At 37.1% G+C, this 22,049-nt stretch overlaps 1 protein-coding gene across 1 annotated transcript in view; it reads right to left on the reverse strand.

Annotated features, from left to right (window-relative positions):
- Window positions 1-1,551: 1,551 nt before the first annotated feature.
- The window catches only part of LOC111864031 (death domain-associated protein 6), a 34,584-nt gene continuing 14,086 nt past the window's right edge, over window positions 1,552-22,049 (reverse strand). Inside the window, exons 7-10 of the mRNA XM_023850975.2 lie at window positions 20,410-20,553; window positions 15,010-15,182; window positions 10,408-10,585; window positions 1,552-3,763 (exon numbers count right to left, since the gene is read on the reverse strand). Of these exons, the coding sequence (XP_023706743.1) occupies window positions 2,634-3,763; window positions 10,408-10,585; window positions 15,010-15,182; window positions 20,410-20,553 (1,625 nt within the window). The 3' untranslated portion in view covers window positions 1,552-2,633. The remainder of the gene's footprint in view (window positions 3,764-10,407; window positions 10,586-15,009; window positions 15,183-20,409; window positions 20,554-22,049) is intronic.

Raw genomic sequence — 22,049 nt, forward strand, 5'->3', positions numbered from 1 at the left:
CTAAAGCATACCGTTCCCTGACAGCAGACCGTCACTGCGCAGTATTACTGTTCATTTTTGGAACACAACCTGCGACCAGCTTTGAGAAAGAAGCGGTGACACTTTCTGCAGAACCTACCCATCATTTTGCAGGACAATGTTCAGCCGCATGCAGTGCAAGCTGTGGCTGATTTGTTCGATCGATGGGGCTGGGAAGTGCTGTACCATCCACCATACTCCCCGGACTTAAGCCCTTGTGACTTCGACTTGATTCCCAAGATGAAGGAACCACTTTGTTGTGTTCGCTTCACAACTGTTCCAGAGATTCTTCAGGCAACAGACCACTCCAGTTGAACTATTAACACAAAAGGTGCTGCTAAAGGTATCCTATGACTTCCACATCGCTGGCAACGGGTTGTACACAATGGTGGTGACTACATTGAAGGACAGTAAAACTTTGAAACATGCATCTATTTTGTATCAGTTGTAAATAAACAGTTGCCACTATTAAAGTTCCAACCCTCATATAAAAAATCAAAAGCCACAGTTGGTGTAGCCAGTACATCAGACTCTAATCTAGATTAATCTGCAGGAACTTATCTATACAGAGATCTACATAAATATGTGAAGATAGTAACAAATAAATTTCTTCTTAAATACAATTTTAGCAAAAACAGTGTTATGATAAAAGCACTTACTGCCATCAATCAAATCTGAGTTACTGAAGCTGAAAAGGTAGTTTCAGAGAGCTCAAAGGACAAAAGGACAGTGAACCTATAATGTACCAAAGTAGCATAAGTTAGACAGAAAAACATGGTTGACCTTAAAAATAATTTTTCTAAACTCTGTTTTCCAGCTTTGAAACACCATAACTCCAAAATTATTTGAAATATAAGGTTGATATGCTGCAAATACTCGTATTTTATGAACACAGTAGACTAGCAGAAACCCGAACATATCTTCAAAAATGCAGAAAAACATTACAAGACATGAACACAATGTTCCTTTTTTATTATCATTAATGCCTTGTAAATCATCTTATTGATAATGATTACTTTACTGAGTGATCACAGATTTCTGAGATAACTTGTTATCAACCATGCTTAATAAAAAAATACCTATTGCAAGCCAACTGTTTACATCATTTCCTTAATGGCTGCACTTAAGCGTGCCAGAATTATTTTACACTTAGAGAAATACTTCTTTCAGAATTTGAAATGTAAACCATATATGTTTCTCCCAACATAGTAGAATCCTTGTGGAAATATATTATTAATGCTTACTATGTTTCTTGTGTCCCACAATATATTCTTCACTATGAAGAATTTATTTATATTAACATACACCTCTTAATGGCATTATTAAAAACTTACTTGTTCTCTTATACAGGATGACACAGAAGTAGACTACAGTTTTAATAAGCATTAATAGATGAAAGCTATTTTGCTCTGCAGAATACCATGGAGATGGAAGTCCTTGACAGCTTTTAGACAGTTATTATTCTGTGTCCATCACAGAGATTGAAAGTTAGAACATTTCTGGTGAGAAGACAAGTAAATAAAACTACTGTAATACTTATGTGGCTACATTTATGTACACGATTTAAAACTGTCAATACAAACACTATAGCATACATTGTAAGCAAGATAAGGTGAATCATAAATATACCATATACCATAATTAAATAAAACAATTTCCTTTCTCTTACTATTAATTTTTACGCACAAGGATAGTAGTACATTTTTACAAATGATATTAACTTTTATGATTATATAAATATATATGACATACTTAAAATGTAAAGAATATTCATTAATTAAACCACAAAAGGTCTTGCTAGTCTGTCATTTCATTTATGTAGTGGTAACTGTTTACTTTTTGCATACTCGCATTCATTTTTACTCCTGCTTTATAAGCATGGGCTTTGCAGTTTGGTTCAACCCTCTAAACTGAAGGCTATTAGCTCCTGTACAGCTCTATTACAAATTACTGGATTTCCAAGCATGAGTCCTGTTTCTAATTCTGACCAGTTATCAAATATGGAACATGTCTGGTTTCAGTGACATAGTTTTCTATCATCATTACCATCACCACCAATTATCAGATACGAATGAATACTGAATCCAAACACACATTTATTCACAGATTTTTGGTGTATAAAAATGAAGAAATAAAATGTTTGAAACTGACCTTCAGATAAGGTACCTGCACCTAAGCACCATTCAAACAAATCTCACACGGTATATGGGGGTTAAACTCTCCATATTTTTAAACCTAGGCAAGTTGGAAAAAATTGTTACAATACCAGTTTGATACGTGCCACAGAGCTGTAGCAACAAGATAAAAATCATGGACAAAAAACGTCAAAATGTCTACAGATCAATAACATACAGAAAGGAACTAAAGCAACAGTCAGCAGTGGGTAATGTAAATCTGGCATGGCTTGTTGAAGAGACTATTTTGTCTCTGATGATCTACAGAATTTATGTTCAATAGATTTCTAATTCTCATTTTTCAAGAAGTGGAAGAAAACTGTGACTCAGCTTTACTTTGTTCCTCAGTGTAAATAACAAGGTGTAATAAAGTCATGGAGAAAAATAAAACTGTTATACCATCCAGCACACATCAGGCCAGCAAGACTTGTAAACAGATAATCACTCTAAGGTAATTACATCAGGATTTGCATTTTCCTGTTTGCCAATTGAAGAAATGCCTATTTTCCTAACAAACTTTCGGAGTGGTCTAATCATTTTTTCAGATTTATTACACGCAACTCTAGAATCTGTGTCTGACTCTACCTCCATTTTTGTAACCACAAATTTGCTACTAATTAATTCACTTCTTGTCGGTGTTGTATGAAGAGTGAGGTCCGAATTACTGTTACTCTTTGACTTTACTCCATTAACATTGACATCTGTTGCTGTTGGTTGCATAATTAATGTACCAGAACTGTCTGAATTTTCTACACTGGAATCCAGCTCAGAAGTATTTTGATTCATTAAGAGAGAAGGAGATGCCCTGTCTTCATCTGAGGTTTCAGCATCACCTTCAATGGTACTTGTGGGTAAAGATGCTTGTGTTTTTGGTATGTCATACTGTTTGGGGTGGAGAGAAGACAAGTTTGCATCACTTTTAATAATGGAAGCTGAGGAAAGTTCAGGTTTTGCACTTTTGTACAGCTGTAAATGAGGAGACTGTAAATTATCAGTATCTTTAATAATGGCTGTACATAAGGTTGGATGAGAATTGGATGTATCCTGTTGTCCTGAATGGTGAGATACACTATCACTATCAGTAATGCTTGAAAATATTAATGATTTAGACTCTGATTTTTTAAACTGTTCAGAATGGGATATAGTGGACAATGGTGACGAACATGATTCAGAAACATGTAAATTATGTTCACTGGAATGAAACGACGACAAGCATTTAGTGTCACTTGGAAAATTGCACCCATCTGATTTTTCTTCAGAACTATTGTATTCCTTATCAGATGGCAGCTTCATATGATGTAATTCATGCTTACTTAAGTCTTCTCCTAAGACAGGTGGTGACACAGGTCCAAGTTGACCAGCTATGCAGACATCTGCAACAGATGCTGATGGACAGCAGCTCTGAGTGTTTACTGCAAGGGGGTTCTGCATATGTATGCAGTCATTTGTCACCTCTAAAGGGTTTTCTTCTTGGCCAGGGAATATATGACTACTTTCACAACCATCCTCATCAGCCAATACATCACACTTCCCATTCTCTTCATGATTTTCTGTTTCTGTATCTTCATCCACTGAAACATATCAAAACAGAACAGAAATTCAATGGAATTCTACCACAGTCTTATTTTCTTCAGGATATCAGAACATCAGCATTGCATTGCTATACTTTTACTCATAATTACTGTGAAAGTCCCTTAATACTAGTTAATTCTAAAAGGTTTTAACAAAGGTGTACAACAGCATTACTGGGTTTTTGGACTTTGTCAATCATCCGGCATTCTAAAAAACTAGAGAACACGTTTTGGAAACTGCATCTGTTTTCATTCTCAAGTGATGGAGGAGACACCTACTCTGTGGGGTTCCTTAGAAATAGTTAACCTTGATCAGTGGACAGCTTAAGTCAGTATAAAGTAAAGCTATCCCTGTAACCGGCCGTGGAAGCCCACGGGGTAGTGACATGTCGAGGCTTCCACACTTCCTAGAAAGTTGGCTCACAGATGGCAGTGAGTTTGTCAGCCTTACATGCTGATACTCATTTTTCTTAGTGGCTGAGTTGATCCCAAGGCCATATTGAGGATGGAAGGATTAGGTCAACTGAAAAATCCAATGACATCAGGAATCGAACCTGCAACCTTCTAGCTTGTAGCACAGTGCTTCAACACTGCATCTATATAAACACCTAAGGCTAGGCTTGTTAAATGGAGATAATAGAAAAAATGTACAATAAAAATTGTGATAAAGCATGCACAGACCTGAAACTAAGATAGAGAAGGTGACCTTACGACCCTCTTCATAAGCCTGCTGTGCTAATTTTGATTTTTCTACATAACCCTCTTTAAGACTGTGCCTATGTTCATGGACCCACACAGCTAGAGAGCTACCTGTTTTCTCAATGTAGCATAGGCCACATTCACAGGGAATGCTATACCTGCACTGTGCTGTCTGTCGCATATCATTTTCTGGCCTGGTTTTCATAAGTGAACTCCTAAGAGTGTGTTTGGTTTTGAAGACTGTCCTAATGTTATATCAATTCCCCATACATTTGAACTTTTCTGAAGCACCCTTCACATATGGAACATACACAGAGCCCCAGAGGTTTTTTCTCTTTAATCGGATGACTACTACCCTTGGAATTAATAACCAAGTCAACAAACCTTGGAGATAACCAATGAGCTGAAGATCATGTCTTAGGTTACTAATTTAATGAAAAATATCTCATCTTTCTCGGCATATGGTGGAAGCGCTATTGTCAACAGCCTGAATTAAACCTCTTTTCACAAGCAGCAGATGGTTGGAAATTAAGATGAGATATCAGCCTGTGTGGTGGGCTTTCTGTAAGCTTTCGTGGCCAGTGTCCCTTTCCTGATTATATATATAAAAAAATGGAACTGCACTGTCTGACCCTATTTCCACAGTCCTTAAATTATTGAGGTGGCTGAGGAAATTCTGTAACTGCTTTCGGCCACAAGGCCAGCCCACAGATGTGTTATCAATATACTGATGCTGCAGCACTGGTTTGTATCATGTCACCTCAAGAGCAAATTTCTCAAAATGCTCCATGAAGATGTTGCCAACAATGGGTGATGGAGAGCTTCCCTTCCCCTGCTGGAAAAACTTTTCGTACACCTGAAAATATGTGGTTCCCAAACAAACTTCCAACAGTTCCATGATGCCTTCAACCTGCAAGACAGACTGTTCTGCCAATGTGTCATCATTAAAGAGTTTATTTTTGATGACTTGTAGGGCTTCTTCGATTGGTGCATTAGCGAAAAGACGAACATTATCAAAGCTAATAAGGGTATCTGAAGACTGAAGGTTTACAAATTTAAACAACTGTACAAAGTGGTCTGAATTCTTTATGAAGGATTCCAATTTTCCTGAAAGAGGACTCATTATCTGATGGAGAAACCCATCCAGGGCACAACCAACTGAACTCACTATAGGCCTACAGGAATGTCAGGTTTGTGAATCTTGGGAAGACCATATAGGTGTGGAGGTTTGCTGTGGTATGGAGTCAACTCATGTTTTAGATCAGCAAAGACAATGTTTGAGTACATCAGTTCACTGCTTCATGTCTTGGCTTAAATCATGCTGTTGCCCATTGTGACAGTGCACATTTTACTGTGACTGATGTTTACAAATGATCACACAAAATTATTACACTGAACACTGTAGTCAAGTGATTAGCAACCCAGCTTTTTATTTGGGAGATACCATGCTAAAAATCTCAGCCCAGAGACCAACTAATACAACTGACATATCTTGTGCTTTTCTTTAGTTATTTCGGGCAAATGCTTCAATAACATGTTGGATTTTAGACTCTCAATCAATTAACTATGAAGGGTACGATCTCCATTGTAACATCATGCATTCCATTAATATTTCAGGGGAACAAATCACTGCCATCTTCAAGGTCAAAGAGTAAGCTAAGCAAGAAATTAGCAAAATCCAAGTGGGAAGAAGAGTGAACCATGCCCCAAAACCAAGCTTGATACAGATCACAAAAGAACCATAAAAGAGCCAACAGCCCCCATTGTCTTCTCTTGTAAAGTATTTAACCAAACACATTCTGGCTCTATACCGCCATGCAAAACAACAGCAGCAACATTGTGTACAACATTTTTTGGACTTAAGAAGGAAGACATACAAACATCATATTGAGTATATTATATTTAAGCATCCTGTTACATTCCACACTTCTATACGTATAATACAAACTCCGTCGCAAATGTAACACTTTATTGTAGTTCTCGTTCCCCATCTTTCACACTACATGTTTCGGCAGCAACCGGCCATCATCAGGTGTATTTCACTTCACGTAGCTGTCAAACTGCACTCAATATTAATATTTAAACTCCAGATTGCCAATTGTTCATTGCTCTGTTGTCAATCGGTATCCGATATTCCAGAATTCTCCTTGTCGATTTTTGTCCATTATGTTTAAAATCTTTATTAATATTCATACGTCGATTGGTTTAAAATTTTAAATTCTCAATTTAGCTTTAATATTTAGAATTTAAATTTAAAATCAAAATCACCATCACAGAGATACCTGCTCTATACTTATGTGTGCTGCAGCGGCTACCTCTTGCTTTCAGCACAACTCGTGTGTATCTGTAATACACAAATATTCGTGTTAGTGTCTTATGTTCTTACGGTATTCCTATATATTTCATATTGTTATGTGTACTTACGTTGTGCAGGTTCTCTGTGTGCGTGCCATTGGTTTTCTTTAATACGTTTGCTGTCTTGTGTGTTGTGTGCTGTGTTTTTATGTTGCTGAGTGTGGAAGGGGAATGGGTAGTGGGGGAGGGGGGTGTACTGTTAGTCGGTATACATCTCATGTTTGTTTGAAATATAGCATCCTGCATACAGAACACAATTGAAAATATACTAAAACATAAACCACAATTAGATAAATATAATAAAAGTGGTATATACCAAATGAAATGTGTAGATTGCCCATTAAAATACATTGGACAGACGGGCCAAACATTTAAGACCAGATATAAGGTGCAGAGACATAATATTAGAAATAATAATAGCAATTCTGGATACTCAAATCACATACTAAACACGGGACATACATACAAAACAATAACAGATGTAATGGAAGTTATAACAACGGGGAAGAAAGGTAGACATTTGAATACACTAGAAAAATACCATATATATAAAATAGGTAAGAAGGGCCTGCACGTCAATGACACATACATAGATACACACAATCCCATATTTCAAATGATACAAGAGATCTATACCGACTAACATTACACCCCCCTCCCCCCACTACCCATTCCCCTTCCACACTTAACAACATAAAAACACAGCACACAACACACAAGACAGCAAACGTATTAAAGAAAACCAATGGCACGCACACAGAGAACCTGCACAACGTAAGTACACATAACAATATAAAATATACAGGAATAACGTAAGAACATAAGACAGTAATACGATTATTTGTGTATTACAGATAACAAGCGAGTTGTGCTGAAAGCAAGAGGTAGCCGCTGCAGCACACATAAGCATAGAGCAGATTGTGATTGTGATTTTAAATCTAAATTTAAATTTTAAATATTAAAACTAAATTGAGAATTTAAAATTTTAAACCAATCAACGTATGAATATTAATAAAGATTTTAAACATAACTGACAAAAATCGACAAGGGGAATTCTGAATATCAGATACCAATTGATGACAGAGCAATGAACAATTGGGAATCTGGAGTTTAACACTTTGTGGACCAGACTCCTAGGCCTAGGCATTTGGGTTTTAAACATGGCAGACCGGTCGCCTAGATTTAGGGTTTTTGGACACATTATGTTGCAACACACTATTCCTCGCTTTGGTGGCCACGTGTCTGTAAAAGTACTGCATAGCTGACCTTTGGAATGTTTGTTTTCCGAGTCAGCAACGTGACCACTCTCTGTTCCCCTCTCACTCTAAAGAAAAGTCCTTTTGTTCAAGTCGAAGCGTCTATGTGTGAGGCAAGATATTCTCAGTGTCAACATGGCTCAGAGACGAAAGCAGTTGAAGACCGCGCAAGCTCTCGGAGAAGAAGAAATTTGTGATTTGATCTCCGATGAGTTATCTGACTTGCTAACTGCTTCGTCTTCTGATAGCGAGGGCAGTGCCAGTGGCAGTGACAGGGGCCCCCAAAATATTGTGACCAGACGAGAAAGTGGAAATGACAGTGAGAGCTCCGATGAAAGTGCGAGTGCTAGCATTGCGGGGACAGCCACGTGGGGTAAAGTGGACAAAACACCCACTTTGGGAAAGTTTACTGGCGATCCAGGGGTGAGACAAATGCAGTCGGACCCTACGCAAGTGTCTGAAGTAGCTGAACTGTTTTTTGGATTCCTTGGAGGGGAAGGCTTCGTTTCCAAACGTATAATCCTGGGAAACTCACAAAGTATAGCCTACATGTTCATGTAGTCACGGAAAGCACTTCAGGATATATTGGAAATTTAGAAATTTATTCTGGTGAAGGCAAGAAATTGCAAGAAGCTATTGTTTCCATTTTGGATCCCTATCTGGATCAAAATTATCACGTTTATCAAGATCATTTTTATAACAGTGTGGCAACTGCAGAATACCTACTTTCAAGGAAAGTACATATCTGTGGTACAATTAGGGTGAACAGAGATCTGAAAGAGGAATGTAAATCCCTGAAACGTGGTGACACCACATTCAGGAGGAAGGGGGACATTCTTCTTCAGTTCTGGAGGGATACTCGCGTTGTGAATGTGATTTCCAGTATTCACAATTCAAGCATGGTCGATGTTCAAAGACGACATGTGCAAGTGAAGAAGAAGCCTCTTTGTATTTCTCAGTACAATATGTTCATGAAGGGAGTTGATAGAGCCGACCAATACTTGGCCTATTATTCCCTTCCTAGGAAAACAGTAAAATGGACGAAGAAAGTTGCCTTGTGGCTTATAAATTGTGCCCTTTTCAATTCATTTTTGGTTTTCAAAGAGCTAAACGAAAATTCAACTTTGAAATACAAGGCATTTCTCATGAATGTGGCAAAAGCCTGGGCTACAGACCTCAGGGTGGCGGCAGAACCTGTGTCAGACACAGACGTAGTACAACCGGGACCATCTACTCCCACCCCACAGAGGCCTCATATGGACCCCCCTGGGTGACTCTCGGGTGATACGCGGAAACATACCCTCATGAAAATTGTGATGAGTGAACAATCAATGGGGAAGTATCCTTCTAGGCAGTGCCGTGTGTGCGCTGTGCACAAGAAGCGAAGCAAGACTTCCTATGTCTGCAAGTTCTGCGTCATGCCTCTTCACAGAGGGGAATGTTTCCAGAAATATCACACTCTGAAGCACTTCTAGGAGCTCTGGTAAGTCTTCTCCAAAAATTTTAGTTCATAAAATCAATTATGAGATTTTATATTAATTTTTAAAGTGAATAGTGCAAAAGTTAGGGTAGTAGGTTTAAAAACGCCGGTCCCCAGGGTGATTTAAATATTTAAATCACCGGTCCGCAAAGTGTTAAATATTAATATTGAGTGCAGTGTGTGAAGTGAAATACACCTGATGATGGCCGGTTGAGGCCGAAACATGTGGTGTCAAAGAAGGGGAACAAGAACTACAATAAAGTGTTACATTTGCGACGGAGTTTGTATTATACATATAGAATCATATTGAGATTAGAAAGAGTTGGATGGTGATGATACATTATTACTGGCTCAATTAGATCACAAAATTTATTGATAAACTTGCCTTTTCAACACAGCATACCAGAAAGCTCAGCTAATGCAGGAACAAAACTGTTACACACGATACCTAAGATCTTTTAGTGTGGAAAGTGGATTTGTTGCTTCTTTAGTTTTCAATCAGGCATGGTTTGTTACACCATTAGCAGTCTATTTACTACTACAAGAATGAAGAAAGTCACTATGCATTTCAGGACATGAAGATAACAGTTTCGTTCATGCACCTAGAAATATTACCTGAAGATGCTGCTTACAAACAGAGACTTATCATTTTGAGATGCTATTGTAAATTAAAGTTTTGGCCACAAAGAGTTCGCAGCTATTTATCAACACAAGATTCAGTGTTAGACATGACACTGTCTTTAAGGTCTACAGCACTCAGTCCGCAAATAAGATGGAAATACTTTGAAGATGAATTTACATAATATGCACACAACATAAATAAATTTATTCTACACTCAAGAATCAACGCTCACTGCTTAAATCTTCTTCTCCTCTTAGGACCTTTTCTACAAAGTCTTTCTCATCTTCTGCTTCCTCCTCTTCTTCACATTCATCTGGCCCACTATCTTCAGTCTTGTTGGCATCTTCATCTGGCACTTCTTCTGCCACTAATTTCTCTGTAACCTGCTTTTCGGCAAAGCTGTCAATCACCTGCAAACAGAAATAAATATACAGCATAGCTAAAAAATGTTAACACAGTACACCAATCAATAAAATAAATCATTAGCCAGTTGCCTAAAAACTGATGAGAAATTACATTCCTTTTTATTAAAGTTAGATATCTGTATCTTATAACAGCAATGCAATTCAGTAATCTACACATTTTCATGATTCAACATGCTGAAATTAATTCTCTTTTTCTTATTCTTTCCACTGCCCTAAATATTATTATTAACCCAGTAACTAAATGGTCAGGTCACTGATAAACATATATCTTCCAGCAAAATGCAAAATCAAATTAACCCCTGGCTGAGGATGATGGCTGATTTTATGATAGTTTATCAGGCCTACCCTATACTTCATGGGCAGTAATGCATACAGAGAACTAGAGAAATGATGACTGGCATGGGAAAACAAATACTGGGTGAAAAAAACTGCCTAAGTGCCACTTTATCTCTCATAAATTCCTGGTGCCTAATCACTTGAGTTATGGTATGACCTACATTACCAATAACAGATGTAGGGTACAAATTTTTGCTGTAATATCCAAATTCAATATTCTCAGCTGGATCTGAGATTCTCATAGCATTAACTATGTAGAGTACTACACTCTGAGATGTAATGCCATGTTGTCTGGCAGAACTTCATTAACATTTCAAAGAAACATGATGCCTCCATCTTCAAGGTCGAAGAGTAAGCTAAGTACAAAACAAGCAGCAAGAGATGCTCATTTTGCTTGCCACTTGTTTATTGCTGTTTTTCTACTCAGCTTACTCTTCAACCCTGAAGACAGAGGCAGTACTTTCCTACAAAACAGTGAACTACTGGACTGCATGCTGTTACATCCCAAAAGATAGTACTCTTTGGTACATATTACATGTATTATAATGTAGAGCTCTGACATAGGATCAGCTTTCAGATTCAATTCACAAAGCACAAATCATCTGCCCTTTGCCTGTTCAAAACTGCTTTACTAATAAAAGGGGACAAAAGGACCAGGAAATTTCCCTGATGTCTACAGCATGTTGGCTACAGTAACATAAACAGAAGACATCAAATCTGAAACTCACTTACCTATGCACATGTTCTGGAGCACATGGGTTCCACTCCAGTACAAATTTTATATGATATCAGAAAGATGATCATGCATGCTATGTGATAAATAGAGTTCCTGATCTTCCTAACACAGTTTCCAACGACAAATAATTCAATGTGGTGTGAAGTAAATAGTAGTTTTGTCTGTGTATAATGCCAATCGTGCACTTCATATACCATTTACCATAGTGTTTAATAACTACTACTGATTAATTTAAATGAACTATGTTTATTTCATCTTAACATCAGTTTCAAAAATACATACTGGTAAGTCACCAATACTTCCCAGTCCATGCCTACTAATACTGAAATAGTGCAGTGTGAATATCATGTCTAGCAACATCCTTTAATATCATTATACTATATAGATGAGTGCCTCACTCAAGGCTATAAAACATGGCATACCTGAAGGTTCTGTTTTGGGACCCCTATTATGATTATTGTTCATAAATGATTTGCCCCTAGCTATTCATAAGGCTAAGGTTGTATTATTTGCTGATGATACAAATGTACTACTTACTGACAATAATCTCTTATCATTAAATGAAAAAATCCTAAATGTTAGGAATCAATTAGAAAATTGGCTCCATGAAAATCATTTCATAATAAACACAGGTAAGACTAAAGTATTATTCTTTCAGGGAAGAAGACCTACTCCAATCTATAGACCTGTTTTTTGCTTAAATAATAAGGAAATAATTTATTTGCGGAATGTAAAATTTTGGGTATTTGTATTACTGAAAATCTAAACTGGGCAACACAATCAATACATATGCCAAAAGCTCAACAAGGCTCTTTATTTGATTAAATCCTTATGTGACTCAGTTAGCCAGCCTGTATTAAGAAATGTCTATTTTACTAAGTTTGAATCAGTATTGAAATATGGTATTAATTTTTTGGGTGGGGGGCTTAAGGACTCCAAAACTGTATTTAAAATACAGAAAAAAAGTCTAAGAGTGATTAAAGATGTTAATAATAGAGTATCCTGTGGAAATATGTTTGGTGAATTTAAGATTTTAATTTTAACTCCATTTTTGGGACGACATATCTGTGTGAACAAGCTTTTTCCCAGATGAAGTACATCAAGTTGAAATACAGGGCAAATTTATCCAATGAACATTTAAATTCGCTACTTGTGATTAGTGTTTCAAAATTTGAACCTCAATTTAATCAGATTTTAAGAATGCAAAAAGAGTTCCATCATTCACATTAATTGTTTTATTATAATTTGTGATGAAAATATGAGCATTTGCTGCTACTGTCTGTTGTCATTAATATACGATAATTTATTCTCACGTACTTTGTATTTAGTTTATGAAATTCTGTGCTTTCAATAAAACTCATATACGATGGGGTAACCAAAAGAAACCGAACTGGGCAGAGCCTTTGTAGTACGGCGTTTTGCCGCTATGAGCGCACAGAGCTAACATTCCTGAGTCGATAAGCCGTCTACCATTGCTTCAGAAGGTAAGGACTAGTTTCGGCAGAGTTTATAGTGACAACTGTTTTGTGTGACCGTCGTTTTTGCAATGGCTGATTTTCGTGAACAGCATGCGGCGGTGAAATTCTGCTTTTAGCTCGGGAAAAGTGGAACAGAAACTCTTGAAATGTTAAAAACGGCATACAAGGACGATGCTATGGGGAAAACTCAAGTGTTTGAGTGGTTTTCCCGTTTCAAAAATGGTGAAATGTCAATTGATGACAAACCTCGTTCTGGTCATCCTTCCACGGCCCGAACACATGAAAATGTTGAAAAAATTCGTGAAATCATCAAGGAAGATCGACGACGGACCATTGAAGAAATTGTGGAGCTGTCGGGAGTGATGTGGAGCTCAGTTCAGCGAATTTTGACAGAAGATTTGGGAATGAAAAGGGTGGCTGCGAAATTCGTGCCACGACTGCTGACTGCTGAACAAAAACAAGGTCGCGTGGAAGCATGCTGTGCTTTGAAAGAAGAGTCCCGAAATGATCAAAACTTTTTTTCAAAAATTATCACCGGTGACGAAACCTGGTGCTATGCTTACGATCCTGAATCAAAGCAACAATCAAGCCAGTGGAAGACTTCAAGTTCGCCTCGCCCCAAGAAAGCTCGTCAGGTGAAATCAAACATGAAAACAATGCTGATTTGTTTTTTCGATGTGAGAGGAGTCGTCCATTCAGAGTTTGTTCCGCAGGGTCAGACAGTTAACCAGGCTTTCTACTTGGAAGTTTTGAAAAGATTGCGCAACAGTTTGCGGCGGAAGCGGCCAGATTTGTGGCAGTCGGGTGACTGGTTTTTCCATCATGACAATGCCCCTGCTCACACAGCCCTGTCTGTACGACAATTCTTGACCAAAAATGGTATGACCCCTGTTCCTCACCCTCCATACTCACCCGACCTTGCCCCGTGTCATTTTTTTTTGTTTCCTCGAATGAAAAGAGACATGAAAGGAAAGCGTTTTGCTGATGTTGCTGAGGTGAAGGAAAAAACGATGGAGGCGCTGTCAAGCATCTCAAAAGATGAATTTAGACAATGTTTTGAAAAATGGAATAAAAGACTAGACAAGTGTATTAGTGTAAGTGGAGAGTACTTTGAAGGGGATTGAAGGTTTGTGCTTAAAATTTGAATAAATAAGTTTTAAAAAAAATAAGTTCGGTTTCTTTTGGGTACCCCCTCGTACCTAGAGTTATTAATTTCTCATTTTATCCAGCCCGTTGAAAGCGCTGAATTACCTAATGTGGCCCGTGTTTTGAAAAGTTTGGAGACCCCTGGTCTATAGGGACCGAAACATGTAAGGGTGTTAAGTTTTTAAGTAGTAAAAACTTCAATAGTCACACTGGATGGAGTTGTTTTGTATTTGTAATTTTAATATTGTGTTTACATGTTTTATATTACTGACATTTTCTTTTGGTCTTCTGTATTTTTTATTTTTATGTTCCTTATATCGGTTGCTATATTATAGTGATAAATCACTGTGTAAATTTTATGTGACTTTGAAGTGTGATGTATTCGTTATTATTACTTGACATGTCCAATTGTATTCACTTCAGGTATGGACGAAAATAAAGTTGAAAGTAGAAATACTGTACATATTCCATGTCATCAGACCTTATAAACTAGCTGGTTTCATTGATATTAACTCTTTAACTACTGGTTAAGTTGTACAGTTGATTAATCGGGCGAACTGCATAAACCTTATTTAATAATATATAACCATTCATAGAGAAATACTTCCAGCATATAATGCATATGTTCTAGTGATCCATGTAATAACAAAGGCATCAACATAAGGACAAAATTCAGCAAACCTGAAAATGGAAGATGCAACAATGCTGCTTACATTTTGAATGCGTGGAGCATACTCCTTGTAGTTATTCTGCAACTTGGATTCCAGTTCAGGATTACTCTCAGCAGGATCTGCTTGATCCTTCAGGAAAACTGATAATGAATCCCATGATTCATACTGCCGCTGCTTCTGCAACTGCTGCCCAACTGATACAAAGGCCTCTTCCGCTGTCAAACCATAAAGACACTAGTCTTGTAACATTTAGCTATTCAGATTTTTCTCTCAAAAGTTAAGTACAGAATAATTTCATACAATTTTGGTATGATTGTAACTATGCTTCCAAATACAATCCGATACTAACTAAATAATTATCTCTGTAGAAACAGAGCCCAAACAGTTAGGCTGAACACTTCTGTTAACAAATTACAACAATGGACACAAACTGAGCCAGTTCCATTTACCTACAATCCTTACAACTTAAATATTAATATTATTAAATCTAAAATAATAAATATCCAGATAAAGAAAGCTGGACCCATATCCTCTATAATTCATGAAATTTTCAGTAAATTATCCATAAAACTAAGAGCAATTACTTTTTGTAAAGGAGGGAGACAAGTGGAAAAGGTAATTTCTCATGTTACACAAATGACTACAAAAAGAAATTAATTGATTATCCTGAATTTAAAATACTTGTAGTATCAAAGAGGAAACATCTGTACTTTCTTTCATATATTCTTTGTACAAAGTAGGCCTACATAAACTGACCTCACAATACTAGAATGGATTTGATCAACGCACTGCCAGGCAAAAGCTCTGTAAACATGGTCCAATATGCAACAACAGATGAGGCTGTGTTTTCTATGTTGTATGTGCCAAGCAGTGGTGGAACAATGGTGTTATCCAACCTGTTTCTTAGAAACAGTTTGGGAAACACACTTCTGCATAAGTGATAATGCCAACAACAACAACAACAACTACTGAGACAGTGTTTTCTGTGGGGTCTGTGCAGACTGCTTATAAGAGAAGTGAATGCAGTGACAGAATTAGAGGGGTCGAATACCTTGACCATGACCCTGTGAGTCGTAGGAGGCAACGAAAAGTGAAGTCTCAAATCTAAGACAGCAAAATGTGGTCATGAGTACCAAGGGTCTTGGACCTGAGAAGGACTGCGCTGGAAAGGGCCAGCAGCATATACAAAAGATAGACCCATCCACTTCTCAGAGAGGGCACCCCACAGAAACAAGACCGTAACTGTCAAACAGTAATAAATATCTGTTCATGAGGCTTGGAACCAAGACTTATTGATTGACTGACTGTCAGTTGCAATGTGACTTGACAGAATTAGAGCCCCTGTGAGTCATATGAGGCAACAAAAGGGAAGTCTCAAATCTGAGATAGTAAAATATGGTCACGAGTCCCAAGGGACTTAGACCTGAGAAAGACTGCGCTGGTAAGGACCAGCAGCATATACAAAAGACAAACCTGTCCTCTCATCAGAGAGGGCGCCCCACAAAAAGAAGACCATAACTGTCAAAAAGTAATAAATATCTGGTCATGAGCCCCAGATTGGGCTCAACACCAAGACTTACTTACTGACTGACTGACTGACTGTGCTGTGCCCCAGGTTATTATTAATGGGTATGCTTTATCTTAACAAGGGGTCAAATTTACATTTCATTAATTAGAAAATAATTATAAGTTTTATAAATTTAAATACGTCGGGTGAACCACAAGTTGGAAACCCGCTGGAAGTCAGAGTTGAGACGCCATACATTCTTTAGCCATCCGGTGTCAGTTGTACAGTCTATAGAAATTGATGACAAATTAAGTGACGACACAAGGCAAGTCTCGCCACCGCACAGTTTGCTGACTTTAGGGGTTTTGCGCGAGCAGCTTTTCGTGATTTTGAATTTTGAGGGTCTCGGACGGGAGGAGCCACGAACACTCTGACTTTAAGAGTCGCTCAGAACAGTCGTGTGGTAGCAAGGAGATGCGATGGAGTCAGATGTCTTCCTCTTTTGTAAGCGTGAGTACTTGCCTGTGTTCGGATCACTGATGGTTGTCAATATATGATTCTGGTTCAATGGTTTTGGTTGATTAATGTTTTCTTAGGATAAAATTGGTTAAACTATTTTAGTGTATAAACCTTGGAGTGTAACAGAGTAATTCTGAATTACTGAGTGATGGTTTAGATTCCAGTATCTGGTTTAGTAATTAAGTTTGGATGGTAACCATTTGTATTTACCCTGGCATGTTGGTGTGAGGTGGTAGATAATGCTAATCATGTGACAAAGTTAATAGAAAGTCTGTCGAGTGTAACAATTTGTAGGTCACTTTTTATTATTATTTCTGCCTTACATGTTTCGTTTTGACACAACCATCATCAGAGGCACTTGCTATAATTATGGAAACACTCACATAATCATGTGAGTTTGGTGATTTAAAGAAATTTGGAAGTGCTCATGCATTTGAATGTTTTGTTCGTCAACATTTATGCAATTGTTACATACAAAATGATGGAATCTTGCACGAAAAGGCGAATGATTTTGGCTATGACATTTCTAGGAGGATTGACTTTGCTGGTTCTTTTTGTGGAAAGTAACTGGACTCCAGGTAATGGCAGAAACCATGTAGCAGTAGTGGACAGGAATTCAAGTAATGAGAATAATTGCTGGTTGTATGAAGAGTCTGAAACAGTAGAAGCATGTCATCCTTGTACTGAGTTTGAAATTAGAAGTAAAAGTGTTGGTGTGTGTGTTCCTACATATTTCAAAGAAACCTTATCCTGCAAGTTATCTGGGAAAGTTGTAAGCAGAAGATGCGATGAAGTGACATGGTTGGACGAACACAATTTCTGGCTGTTTGAAGGGTTAATGTTTATAGTGGGTGTCATTTCAACAACTTTTGTGTTCACACGCCAGACAATTTTGGACCAACGGATGTTGAGAAGAATTCAGAGACAGTTAGCCAGTGGTGTATAAGCTAGTCCTTGGAAGTGGGTTAAAAATCGTGCATATTTAAACTAGAGTTTTAAAATTACAAATTTTGTGAGTAGTCACAGAAAAACTAGTACAAGAGAACTGTAGAGAGAAATTATTTGAAATTTTAGGTTCTTATGACAAAGACTTCCCTGTGACAGAAGTAGCAATGGATGAACTGTATGTACAAGTATTATCAGAACCAGTGGAAGGTTTCATGGCAGTCCCACTGGAGACATCGATTACATTATTTACTTTGAAATATTGTAGACAGTCAGAAAATTATTTGATATTTGTTCTGAAGCCTAGCCATAAGCCATAATTTAATGTTAAGATATAAATTTTGGTTGAGAAAGGGATACAAAGTGTTGGTTTGTGTCATTTAGGGTTAGTATATTATGGGTAGTTAAATTGTAGGAAGTGTAAAACAGGGGTATAGTCGAAGGTTGTGTATGAGTTGATGGGTTGTTTGATGTACTAGTGGTTTGTTTTAGTATATATTACTTTATTGTTGTTGGTGAGTACTCTATTTGTGGATCCCCCTAGTGCAGCATGTTTTTCACACAGGTTAAGAGTTATCTACGAACGTCCGATAGGGTGTGAGTACAGTCATGACCCCTATCAGGGCATAACAAATTGGTGGTAGCGGTAAGATATAAAAAGACATTTTTGTGTCACAATCATTGTGGCACAACAACTGTCAGTCACAATGTGACTTTAACTTGACAGAATTAGTTCAGGGGCAGTTACAAGTCAGTCATAAACTGGAGGAATGAGTCCAAAGAATTTTTAGTTCTGAGGTGCTAGTTTCTGTGTTGAGGTCCATTGCTAGGAGACAACTACTGGAAACTGAGAATCCTAGTGCATGCGCAAAGGTGAACTGAAAGTGTGTAAATTACCAACAGCACTGTATTGAGTGTGATTAAGAGAACTTGTAACTGAAGTGCTAAGAAATCCAATCATCTGAACTAGAACCCGTTATTTCCATCACGCTTACCACCCTATACATGACAATACTATGGAATTCTCTGCATGCTAATTAACGTGTTTCATCTTCATATTAGGATCTACAGTAAATGTAGTAAATTTTCTTTCAATTGGTATTGGTAAAACATAACCCTAACATAAAAGAAGCTCAAAACAAACTTCTTAATTTTTTCTGGAATCACCCATCATACAAAAAATTTAACATAAATACATAACTTGGGGCTTACAACTTTATTTTAAACCTTTCTCTATGTGGTGAATGTTTAATAAAATACAAGGACAATAATTTCTAAATCCAGATAGCATAAACAGCTCTGCACAACACATTCATCTCTGCAGCATAACACAACTGATTGTTGGTAGTCATTCTTTCTGTTGTTGAAGATAATATATATGTAAATATTAATTGTTTTTGGTAATTCAGGTACATTTTATTTAATATATAATGAAAGGTAATGTGATATTCATTTACTGTTTTAATATTATGGTGCAGGAATGGGAGTTGAATACAGCAACCAAATTTTAAATAATGATTGCTGAAGTAAAGGAGTTAAATTTATTTCAGAAAGACACCCTCTATAAGACTTATATCTGCGAGATTGTATATTCAATGACAAGAAAAATAAATGCATTTGAATCCAATTCTCCCACTATCAGATATGAAATTAAAACTAAATTAACATCTAGACCACTGTTTCCCAAATGGGGTTCCATGAAGTGAAAATAGGGGTTATGCAAAAAAAAATCCATTACAATATCACAAATTATAAAATGCATATATTTTATGTGGTATATTAGTTTTTAATCATTTCTCATATACATGAAATGTGCTTTTGTTTCTAAATATGTGGAGTTAAGTAATGTGTTGATCTCACATCCTTGTTCAGAATTTATTTATTATTATCCTTAGATCTACTAATTTGTGGTCTGGTTTTATAGTTTCATGTAAAAAAATTTTATTAGGGGTTCCATGCAAATTTTTTCAAGTGCAAAATAGGTTCTGTTGCCAAATTAAATTGGGAAACACTTATCTTGACTGATGTGATATATGTTAACTTGCAAAGAACATACTTGGAAAACAAATGTACTCCAGATTCTATGTTATTACAAAACTTCAAATGAATGCAGCATAACCTCACGATTCCTCATAAAATGAGTATTTTACAAAGCAGTAGAAGTCTACAGGCATTACAGTGTGAGCAGTTAATTAGTCCCCATGCCCTTTTACTGTATATGTGACACATAACAAATAACAAACTTTGGCTTCAGAACTGGATTGCTCTTCCTCACTCACAGCTCTCATCCATGTATGGTGACAAAGTCACATGGCATCACTGTTCCTTTTGAATTCTTTCACACTGATACTAGAGTATTGCTCCAACTCTGGTGTTTATTACATCATATAGCCACTACCAACATAATGTCCTAGCAATTCATTCCTGCCAATAACAAACTCTTCTGATGAAACTTATTATATTCAACTCACCTATTCTTCGAAGTTCTTCGGGCTTCATATTTACATCTGCTTGAACACTTTTCACCAATGCCAAGATATCATGGAAATCAGGAAACTGACCAGTTTTGTTCACAAACCTCTCTATGCACCTGTTTATGTCTGATGATTTGGTCCCTGAGTACAAACAGACCAACAAATCACTCACTCATGGAACTGAGCCCTTCTCGAGAAGACACCAACTGTGCAGCTACTCAAGAATTTCCCAGCATTTTATGGAACCCAAAGGTTTATTACTATGTTCACAAGAGCCCTCCACTGGTCCCTATCATAAGCCAGATCAATCCAATCCATACCATCCCATCCTCTCTCTCTAAGATCCATTTTAATATTGTCCACCCATCTAAACCTTGGTCTTCCCAGTGGTCTCTATCCTTCTGGCTTCCCCACCAATATCCGACACACATTCATCTTCTCCCCCATTTGTGCTACATGCCCTGCCCATCTCATCATCCTTGACTTATCATTCTATTTATACTTGGAGAAGAGTACAAGTTATGAAGCTCCTCATTATAAAGTTTTCTCCAACCTCCTGTCACTTCATCTCTCTTTGGTCCAAATATTCTCAACACCCTCAGTCTATGCTCCTCCCATAATGTCAGAGACAAAGTTTCACACCCAGAACCACAGGCAAAATTATAGTTCTCTATATATTCTAATTTTTATGTTTTTAGCAGATGAGAAGACAAAAGGTTCTGGACTGATTGGTAGCAAGCATTACCAGAGTTCAGTACCCTCTTAGTTTCCTCCTTAGCAATAAATATAAAATTAGTTCATACTGGAATCACATGACATACTCAAACCACCATTTAATGTTCTTCGGTTTAAGGTTTTCTTACATTTAACATTAAATTCCAATGATACCATCTCAAGAATCTCAGTATTAAATTTCCATCATTTGAGACTTTCCTCAGTTTAGAGTTCAAGACTGCTGCTTCCCAAAGAAACTGTAAATGGTGTTTTCGCTGTATACAACTGTAACCACTCATTAAGCCAGAGGCCCATAATTATTTGAAACTATTTATTTACACTATATAAGCTCTAGATAAGAGGAGACAGCCCAATTCTTGAATTTAAAATGTTCCTTAAGGCTATCCTTGCTATGCGAACAGGATGTAGCCACCTGTGCTTTTCCTGGAAATTTCATTAAGTTCAATATGGTGGAAGAGCTTTTGAAATCTGATACCTGACACCTCAGTTGACTGATAAATATTAGGAAGGAAGTTTTCATGCTACTCATGTGTATTGAAACCATTTTCCACAGAAAAGACAATACATCATACCTTCATTCATAAAACATTTGTTAATATGTAAGAAAGCAGAATTTGGTTACAGGTGAGTATTTGAGTCTTCAGGATAAGTGGTGAGATATTGTTTTTCACATGGTCAATATATTTCTAATTTTAAATACGAGTATAGCTAAATAACCTCAGAGAAGGGTCCTTCTTAAGAAGCTGAGTCTCTCAACTAGTCAAGAGATTTAATGAGGAAGTGAGAGCAGGATGGAGAAAATTTCATATTTTTATTCTTCCTCAAGTATTACTTGGATGGTGACATTGGGGGGGGGGGGGCGGACAAAAAAGGAAGACCCACAGAAAAGAAAAAACAAAAAA

Source organism: Cryptotermes secundus, unplaced genomic scaffold (assembly GCF_002891405.2).
Source record: "Cryptotermes secundus unplaced genomic scaffold, Csec_1.0 scaffold303, whole genome shotgun sequence".
Taxonomy (NCBI): domain Eukaryota; kingdom Metazoa; phylum Arthropoda; class Insecta; order Blattodea; family Kalotermitidae; genus Cryptotermes; species Cryptotermes secundus.